At 41.6% G+C, this 10,556-nt stretch overlaps 1 protein-coding gene across 1 annotated transcript; it reads right to left on the minus strand.

Moving 5' to 3' along the window:
• Window positions 1-2,612: 2,612 nt before the first annotated feature.
• On the minus strand, window positions 2,613-9,949 carry PLK2 (polo like kinase 2). Its single transcript, XM_082270608.1, has 14 exons — window positions 9,674-9,949; window positions 8,358-8,465; window positions 8,052-8,168; window positions 7,792-7,921; window positions 7,530-7,617; window positions 7,134-7,229; window positions 5,996-6,194; window positions 5,761-5,908; window positions 5,576-5,673; window positions 5,347-5,455; window positions 4,809-5,049; window positions 4,586-4,715; window positions 3,483-3,593; window positions 2,613-3,371 (listed from the first exon to the last, which is right to left on the minus strand). The coding sequence occupies exons 1-14, from the start codon at window positions 9,884-9,886 to the stop codon at window positions 3,180-3,182; spliced, it is 1,980 nt and encodes a 659-aa protein (XP_082126734.1). The 5' UTR covers window positions 9,887-9,949; the 3' UTR covers window positions 2,613-3,179.
• Window positions 9,950-10,556: the final 607 nt, after the last annotated feature.

Here is a 10,556-nt window from a genome sequence, read left to right on the forward strand (position 1 = left end):
GAAAAGCCAAATTAGACTTTGCCCAAAAACATCTAAAAAAGCATTCTTTGGATGGATGAAACCAAGATTAATCTGTATCAGAACACAGAAAGAAAAGTGGAGAAGGCTTGGAAATGCTCATGATCCAAAGCACACATCTGTAAAACATGGTGGAGGCAGTATGATGGCATGGGCATACATGGCTTCTAGTGCAACTGGGTCATTGGTGTTATTTATGACAGAAGCAGCTGGATGAATTCTGCAGTGTTTGGAACTATATGGTCAGTCCAGATTCAGCAAAGTTGATTGGATGGCGTTTCACAGTACAGATGGACAATGATCCAAAACACACTGCAAAAACAACCCAGTAGATTTTGAAGGAGAAGGAGTATTTTGCAATAGCTGAGTCAATCACCTGATCTCAACCCAATTGAGCATGCATTTCACTTGCTGAAGGAAAGCATAAGGCAGAAAGACCCACAAAGAATAACTATAGACCGCTGCAGTTAGAGCCTGGCAAAGCATCAGAAAGGAGGAAACCCAGTCTTTGTTAATGTCCATGGGTTCCAGACTTCAGGCAGTCATTGCCAGTAAAAGATTGAACAAAATATTAAAAAATAAAATTTTATTTGATTATATTTGTCCAATTACATTTGAGCCCCTGACAAGGAGGGGGGGGGGGCAGTGTATACAAATGGTTGCAGTTCCTAAAATATGTACTTGATATCCATGTTCAACCCCTTGAATTAAAGCTGAAAGTCTGCCCCTCAATTCATTTGGATCGTTTCATTTTTAATTTTGTTCTGGTGGCACACAGAGCCAAAAATATGAAAACTGTGCCCGTGTCCAAATATATATGGACCTAAATGTACTCAATATTAAAGGTGCTGTAAAGGCAATTTTTTAAATTCAAATAACAAACATGTTATACTCCTCTACTCTGTAATGGTATTGCACAGAGTGCCCCCAAATCTCCTCTGCTGGGTTTCCCCACTGGCGATCTTGGCTACTCCTGTGTCAGCCCCCTTAGCAAGTATGCAGGTTCAATCTCAAGTCGGGCTGTGCGAGACCATTGATACAGTGAGGCTCAGCCCTACCCCCTGCTTACAGGATTAGACTAACAGCAACAAGAGCCACCAAGAGATGACCAACAGGTGGCACAGGGCTGGATTGATACAGGAGGCATCTTTACTTTAATTAACCTTGTCTTTGGTTTACATCTGGTTTACAAATTTAGATCTGCCACAACAATCTATCCTAACAAAAGGGTAAAAAACAAAACCTTTTAAGCCTTTGGTGTACATGGTTAAAAAAAATCACCACGTTTTAAGTGTCACTATAGTGCATTACTCAAAATATTCTGAATTCAAACTGTCTATGGAGTCCCTGTAAAATCCTGCTCCTAACTACTAAAAATAAAAAAATTATGTTTTTGAAATCAAAAAACTGGATTTTCTCTAATTTGACTGCAAAGGGGGAAATCCTTTCGGGACAAGCTCAGAGTTAAAGGTTTGCTCCACCCTATAGTGATTTGTTGCTTTCAAAGATATATTCTATTTTGTGCAATGTCTTGTGTTCAGCAGGCAGTACTATCTGCTGAATGCAAACTGTTCAACTGATTAGAGGTGCCCTTGTAAATTCATGCAATGCCATGTGGTTGTGGTGCAGGGTTCAAAACAGGCAAGGAGGCGATATAACGCCTCCTGGCTGCCTGTCAAATGCCCTCTGAAGAGCAATTTAAATGTGAATGGCTCTTCAGAGGGCACCACATGTGCAAATGAGGCCCAACTCCAAAGTACCAGTCTAGAACAAGTGTGTAAGAGGTAAATTCAAAGTGATGTCAGGACTCCGTATTCCATACATGTTCCAGATCAGTGGCCAGAAATGTACCCAAGATTAGGAAGCCCAGATCAGAGAGATTCAGGCCTCAAGTCTGAATTTGCAGATGGGTACTGAAAATAAGAATTACGGGTTATTTTGCATTCCAGCAGCACTGATTACCGGAAGTAAACTTTGCAACTCCCAAGATAAGAAATGTACTTCAAGCTTCTGCAGTCATCCGGTGTATGGATGTTTGTAATGCTTTAATTTCCCATAGCAAAATTGCTCTCATTTTTAAAATATGCAACACATAACCTTTTCCTCCCTATACAACCAGTTCATACCAACTCTGGTGCAGCCAGAAGCAGCAAATTGCTGACATTTCTTTACAATTGTATTCTTAAACAGCTGGAATGTGGTTCAATTCCACCCCAAGAGCATTTCTTTTAACTTCATTGACAATTTGGGCCGCCCCCCTCCTACACAACTTCCATCCTTTGCCCCCAATCCCCACCCCCTCCTACCGTACACCGCTCCTGCCTCCCCCCCTCCAGTACACCCTTCCCGCCTCCCGTACACCGCTCCCGTCTCCCCCCCCCCCCTGTACACCCTTCCCGCCTCCCGTACACCGCTCCCGTCTCCCCCCCCCCTCCTGTACACCCTTCCCGCCTCCCCCCTACAACGTTCCCACCTCCCCCCCCTCCCGCCTCCCCTCAAGTACACCGCTCACAACTCCCGCCTCCCCTCCTGTACAGCACTGCCAAAAAGCAGCTTTGCGGACTCACAGAAGCAAATACAGAACTCAAGGGTTGTTTTATTTCTTTATTGCCAACAACGTATACAATGTATACTTAAAATAGTTAAGTCCAAAAAAAGTCATAAATACTTCACTTTTGGGCTGTAATAAATTAGGTTAGTAACTAGGAATGCACTTGTCCAGCCACAAAATGTGGGTATTAAAATATATATGGCCATAGTTCACAGTTTGGCAGCAGTAAGCTGCATTGATTCACAGCGATTCCACAACATTCCACTTGTCCATTCAAGCCAACATATCAGTCCCGGAATCATAAGTGTTCACAGTTCCAATTCCATGTCCACCAAGTGCTCTCTACGGAGCAAAACTTTGTCACCCCACTTTGTCGGATGCTTTCTACTCGAGCCATTGTAGTTCCTTTCCACAGAGTATCCAAATCAGACCAAACGGATCCAACAAAGCAGGATGAATGTATGTACAGTCTGGTTCCAGCCCAGCGTGCTACGTAGGAAGTTTGTTTTTCGTACCACCTCCTCTTTCCAAACGTGCTAGGGTTCCAGCGCTTGTCAGTTCTCACAGTGAAGGACTTCATCCTCAACATTTCCAACAGCCTTCTGACACCTTAATTACACCTCTGCAACAACATGTTCAATGCATATTCCATTCGGTTTTTCAAGTCATTTGAACCACCTGACATTAATAACGTGCTCAGGCGGAAAGTCGTAGACATCCGATCTTCATTGATATAAGTTAACAGGTATTCATCGTTTTGGTTGGCGATTATGATCTTCGTGTGATCATGGTAGAAATTTACCTGTTTTCCAAAGGAGAAGATATTGTAATAAATGGTAATCAAACCCTGCTAACATTGTGTTCTAGTTACAAGGCTTAGGAGACATGGCATAGTGAGAAAATATATATATACCTGAAATGTGCCATCATTGAAGAGCATCATTAGGGCCTTGTCAGACTTCAGCCACTGCAGCAGATACAATCGCGGTCTACATATGTCTGTTACACTGGGCAAGTCACCTCCCTTTAGAAAGAAAATTAAAAAAAAGGTTTAAAAATTGGTTACTTGCTGTAATATATAAAAACATATATTCCTTTATTCAATACCCTTTCCCAACATTAAATTGGTTCTAAAGGCTCAGTTTTTTTTTTTTTAACATTCTATGCATTAGGGTAAACATTCTGGATGGAGCTCCTCCTGCAGCCCCCCAATACTTACTGGAGCCTCGTGTTAATCCAGTGGCATGAATGAGAGCAGCAGCTCTCCCCCCTCATTGGCTCACAACCACAACTAGTGAGCCAATGAGTAAAGCAGGGGGGTGGGAACAAGCTGCACTGTGTGTGAATGGACACAGAGCTCCAGCTAAGGAGTGAGCCTGCTTGAGTGCCCCCATAGCAAGAGGTTTGCTTTTGAGGGCACTTAGCCAGGCCAGAACCACCAGCAGGGGGCCCAAAAAAAGAGGATCAGGGCTGCTCTGCACAAAACCATTACACAGAGCAGGCAAGTAAAACAGGTTTGTTATGTTTTTCCTATTTAATTTCCTTTAGAATCTTTTAATACCATTAAAAGGGGGGAAAAGGCTGCCATTGTGAGTCATCTGAAAAAGCTTAGTTAAGTGGCCATCTCCAACTTCAATAGTTGAAGTCCGATACAAAAGCATGCAACCAATGTTGTAAGACCATCTGATTGGAATACTTCCTATTTGGGTCAGTAATTCAATGCTGAAACTACAGAAAACGTAGAAGCCAGACAATTTGTATTTTCGTAAGAACTATATACTTGGAAGCAAAAAATTTCCTTGAGATCAAAAAATTTGATCAAATATGCCTATATGTGTATGATCAAGTAATGTTCCAAACCTCTAGAAGGATTTGCACGCAAGTCACTGGGCAGCCTGATTGCATGGACAGTATTGTCCATCCTAAGACTGACATGGTCATGCATGTCTACTATAAAAGGGATAACATTGCATATTATCACTACTTTTAGATAGCCACAAAAAGGTGAATACTTACATCCATAAGATTCTCTTCCATGTAATGAGAGAAGTATTTTAACACAGTGACTTGGCTGATGAACTGCTCTGGGGCTTCTGTAGCTGCGAAGATGGAACACTGCCCAAGCTCAGCATAGTAGTGCACAGTCCTGCAAAGTAAAAACCACAACTGTAAGACACTGACAGACAAGAACAAGGGACAGACAAGAACATTACAAAAGCAGGCAATAGCCAGTTCTTACTTTTTGTCAGGCAGTAGGCTCATGTGCGCTCCATTATTGAACAACACGCCAACCGTGTGGTCTGATAGCTGGTAACCAAAGCCGTACTTATTGGAGTAGTCCACCCACTTGGTCACCCAGTGGAATGAGGTGCTTAGGTGTTCTTTTGGGATGCAATCTGAATCTGGCATGTTTTCTAGGCATCCCTTGAGGACTCTTGCAACAGTGTCTGCCACGCTGCCCATTGTGCTGTCTTCCAGGCCTGAAAAAGGTAAAGAACAGACAAATTATTACCAATTACTTGAAAGTCTGTCAGCCTAAACCTCTTGGCGTGCATTCAGAAATAAAGACTAGCAGTGTTCGAGTTCTGAGGCGTTTGCAATTATCGCTGTTTTCTGGTTTACTCTGGGCATTCAGCACAACGCTATAATTGTACTGTCAATGTTCTGACTAGTGACTGTGCCAAAGCAGCTGGGAGCTTAATTGTGCACACTGATCTTTCCCCCACAGTAATCACTGAGGCCTAAGATTGCCAATCCACTGATATTGCTCTACTTACAATCACTGCTGCTGCTGCAGCTACCCAGGGTCCCTCGAACAATCAGTCGTATCGTGTCCCCCATCTGCTGCTTGTCATGGATGTTGGACTTGGATACCGTTTTACTCTCCTACAAGAACAAAGAATGCAAGAGCAACACCATTAGGAGAATGGTCAAAGGCTTCTAAAAATAAAAATGCTTCCATTTCTGTACACTAAAGGCTTTCAGTCAATCGCAAATTTAACCAACCTCGTCCGTTCTGGCATTCTGAGCCTGATGAGATATGGCTGTTTTCTTAAGGTCCTGCCTCAGCTTGTAGATGTCTTCATCTTCCTTTGTAGGTTTATCTGCAGGGAAATCAGGCATGATCAGTAAAACAAGGACAAGGAGAAAAGCAAACATCCAAAAAGATCCCACTCTTGAAGTCTACTTACTGTGGTTATCTAGGTATTTGGCCTTTTCTTTCTTCCCACCAAACAAAGCTGCAGCAGCCTTCTTGAAGAAACTTTTTGCTGGACTTGATAAGTGGAAATCTGGTGCAGTGTGACAGCAGCTTGATGAAAGTCTCTCTGGCGTGAAGCCCTAATGAAGAAAAAAAGAATTGTAATTCTAATTCTAAAAGTTCAGGCAGAAGTAACAAGACACCTCCAGAGATCGAACTTGTCTAACCTGTGTGATGAAGTCATGCTGAATGATTTCTTCTAGGCTGGGTCTGTCTTCTGGGTTTCGGGACAGCATGCTGGCGATAAGATGCTTGGCAGAGGACATTAGAGAGGACGGCAAGGAGTATTTTGCCTCTCGTATACATCTGTAGGTTTCTTTAAGATTTGTGGTTTCAAATGGAGGTCTTCCAAGCAGCATTGTATACCTATAAAATAAATTGATTGGTAAAAAACTACCCCTGCACAGTAAAAAAAATAAAAATGCCAACAGCATCATAATAGTCATTCTAGCACTAATTAAGCATTCTTTTAAACCAGTGGTCTAACTGGCCCAGCTGTGGCCCTTTGCTTGCTTTTATCTTGCCCTTGGAGCACCATTCCACCAACAGACACCTTGATGGCACTATTCTTCCCATTGAGAACAATGGGGCCTTCTTCCTCCCATTAAAACCAATGATAGGGCATTGATTATACCCAATGATACTGGGGCATTTTATACTGCCACTGGCCACATGCCGGCACCCCTAAAGCCTAAAGGATATCAAAATGGTCTTGATTAGAATGCTCAGAGACCTCCCTGTTCTAAACTATTCTCAGAGATCCATGGAGCCCTAGAAATCCTCAAAAGGCTGCTGGGGGTTCCTTGAGCTGTGGCTGATGGTATGATATAGTGGCTTGCATAGTTACAAGACCAATGCTACTAGGCAAAGTGACATGACACCATTGATTCATTTGTAAGGGGGGCATTATGACCACTAATGTAAGGAGAATTCTGACCACTAATGTAAGGAGAATTCTGCTCAAAGACCACTAGATTAATATCAATGGTTCCCCTGGGGCAAAACAGTTGAGAAATGAGGCTTTAAGCTCAAGGTATTGTTATATACAATATAACCCATTACGTTAAATATAGGTTATATGTACATGTTAAAAATATATGTATTACAGCCCATTATGTTAATTACAGGTACAAATAAATTATGGAATGCAAACCGGTCTAGGCAATAAAGAGTTAATCTGCATGCTTCTGCATTGATGTCTTCGCTACGCTGTCAAACATTTAACAAGCCTAAACATTCAAGCAATTGACAGCCTATATTTATGATCAGCAATTCATCACTAGGAAAACCTAAAGGCATACTTACATGACACATCCCAAAGCCCAGATGTCAGATTCACAGCCGTGTCCTTGTTTGTTAAGCACTTCAGGCGAGAGGTAATTTGGTGTACCACAAATTGTTCTAAGTGGAGAAAAAAATAGCAAGAAAATTAGATTACATTTTACAATCGACTTTATTAAATGACAGTACAAAAAGGCAGATGTAGAGTAAACCATAGCAAGACAGCATCTGCTTTCACCAAGATCAGAGTAATCAACGCTAATTAATGCCCGCCACTGACTACAAGACATCCATTTCCCTTGACTGCTGTCACTAAAGCATTCTAGAGGGGTTTCACACTGAAACAATAGGTGGATGAGTGTATCCAATACACGGCGTAGGTGGAATTCATTACAACACTTGAGCTGCTATGAGACCTACCTTCTTCTTTGTTCCATTGGCTCCAATCTTGCTGCGAGGCCAAAGTCACCCACTTTCAGCTCCATATTTTCGTTTATGAAGAAATTTCCTATAATGCAACATGTAAGCTCTGTTGTCAGTATAACTAGGAACATCAAGTGACTAGAAGATCATTAAGTGACTATAGAGTCCAAAACACTACTGCTACATTCATCATCTGCATGCATCAACAGTTACTGTAAGCTAAGGCAGAACTACTCAATGAAAAATAAATGCTACCTACCTAATTTTAGGTCCCTGTGCAGGATTTCTTGCTCGTGTAGATATTTCAAGCCAGACACAATCTGTTTGAGGTAGTATCTCACTTCTGGATCTGTTAGTACTTTCCTGGTCTTCAATATGTGTGCCATAGACTGTGTAGACAATAGGAGCGGTCAGTGTGTGTCAGGGAGCGATCAGGGGGCATAGAACACAGACCCACATTGAAGGATTAGGAGGAAAGGGACAAGAGGCCAGTGGAGCGTTGCAGGAATTAATGCTCACCCTTCGACTGCAGTACTCCAGCAATATGTAGATGTTCTCCTTATCCTCAAAATAGTGATAAAACTGCACAATGTGTCTGTGGTTGAGGGTTCTGTGCAACTCAATTTCTTTGTCAATCTGCAAAAAAGAAAAACACATGCAGGCTTTAGCACATTTTAATGAGATGCAATATTAATACAAAAAGGTAAAGGGGGGGGGGGGGATAGGAAGAAAAAGAAAAAAAAAAAACACGACTTCAGCACCTTTATCCAAGAAAATTCATCATTCTACATAAAGTAAGGAAGAAACAAAGAAGAGAACACCCACCTTCTCTCTCTGATGAGGTTTGGACACCCTGCTGTGTGGGATAATTTTTGCAGCATAGATTTTGTTCGTTGTCAAGTCTGTCATTTCATAGCACTTTGCAAATCCGCCCTGCAAGACAGAATAGGATGGGGGGATATTAGCTGCTGTGTGATACTGGACTTGCCAAGCATGGTTTAAAGGAATGCAAGTGTTAAATTATTAATCTGCCTGGATTAAACCCAACATGGGAACCATCATTAAGCAGAAGTCAAGGGCACTGACGGCATGCATTCTCATTAATGATCAATGCAGGGAACTTGGGGGTGTGTATACCGAGCCTTTTATTTACAAAACATGCATGATGCACAACATCAAAACTGCAACATGCAAACCCATACATAGAGAAAAGAATACACAAACAAAGAGATACTTACATCCACACATACAAAGATACATTGCTCTGCACAAAGATCGCTCTGCACAAAGATCGCTCCATACACAGAAAAGCATTTATAGCCACACACAAATACATGGACAGAAAAAAAAAAAAAATCTAGAAATAAAAAAAAATAAAATAAAATGAGTATAAATGAATAAAAGTAAAAGGAAATAAAAAATAAATAAAAAAGGAAAGGGTTGGGTAAAAAAAAAAAACACGACAAAAGAAAAAAGAGCAACACATTCTAAGTAAATACACTACATAATGCAGAGCCACACTAATTCATACACACATAAATACATACACACACACACACACAATAGAATATATATATATATATACACACACACACACACACACACACATATACACATATATACATACACACATATATACATACACACACACACACACAATAGAATATATATATATATATATATATATATATATATATATATATATACATACACACACACATATACACATATATACATACACACATATATACATACACACACACACACACAATAGAATATATATATATATATACACACACACACACATATACACATATATACATACACACATATATACATACACACATATATACACACACACACACATATATACATACACACACATACATACATACATACACACACACACACAAATATTTAGATAGATATAATGGAAAAGCAGACAGGCGGTCCATGTCGGTGTATGAGGTTCTCCTGCAGACTTGTTGCTCGGTCACATACAATAGATCGGAATATTATTGATGATCGGTGATCAGATCGGTAGATGATCGGGTAGATCCAGTGTGTGGGGGGGGGGGACGATTATTATCGCAGTGATCAGACATCTACAATACAATCCATAGCTGCCCTCTCCGCATTACCTTGCCCAGCACTTTCCCCCGGCAGTATCTTCTCCCGGTGCCGGGGTCGGTGATGATCCGGGACACCTCCCCGGTGGGGTTAGGACAGGTATGATGGAGGTGTTCTCCTCCCTCGGCAGGGACCTTCCACCTCCGGCTGGGATCACACACTCTGGGCTCACACATCTTATTCCCGCTACTCTGCTGGTAGGTGATCGTTCTCAGGATTTCCATTACTATTCCCTTCCACTCCTCCAATCCGCTCCACACTATTACCGGAGAGCACCGCTCACTGCTGCCAGCCGCCTCCGACCCGCCCTTATATCATCTGCCCGGACCGCCCCCCTGTGTGATGTCACCCGCCTACCTTCCCGCCCTCCTTTCCTTCTGGTCATTGCCTGGGCATATCCCCGCAGAGCTGTCATCGGAGGACGGGGGGGGGGGGATGGGGGGTGACAGTACAGACATGAATGGAGGACAGCTACACCATGAATGGGCGCACCGCACTGCTTACTACTGGAGGAGACCACTATACTGGCTGCACTCTCCGATCATCATATATATATGTATATACTGCAGGGGGATACATAGGAGGGCCACTATATACATATATAAAGATCTTATTATATATACTGCAGGGGGATACATAGGAGGGCCACTATATACATATATAAAGATCTTATTATATATACTGCAGGGGGATACATAGGATGGCCACTATATACATATATATAAAGATCTTATATATATATATATACTGCAGGGGGATACATACATAGGAGGGGCCCTATATACATATATAAAGATCTATATATATATATATATATATATATATATATATACTGCAGGGGATACATAGGAGGGGCATTATATACATATATATAGATCTTATTATATATATAAA

This window comes from Pelophylax lessonae (genome assembly GCF_965119305.1).
Source record: "Pelophylax lessonae genome assembly, chromosome: 1".
NCBI lineage: Eukaryota > Metazoa > Chordata > Amphibia > Anura > Ranidae > Pelophylax > Pelophylax lessonae.

What these genes read in the sequence shown, in the direction of transcription:
- PLK2 (XM_082270608.1), bottom strand. Translation starts at nt 9,886, where the DNA reads ATGGAAATCCTGAGAACGATCACCTACCAGCAGAGTAGCGGGAATAAG. An exon ending in GGGGGAAAGTGCTGGGCAAG is followed by an intron (nt 8,466 to 9,673) that starts GTAATGCGGAGA and finishes TCTGTCTTGCAG; the next exon opens with GGCGGATTTGCAAAGTGCTA. An exon ending in TGGAGTACTGCAGTCGAAGG is followed by an intron (nt 7,922 to 8,051) that starts GTGAGCATTAAT and finishes TTGTCTACACAG; the next exon opens with TCTATGGCACACATATTGAA.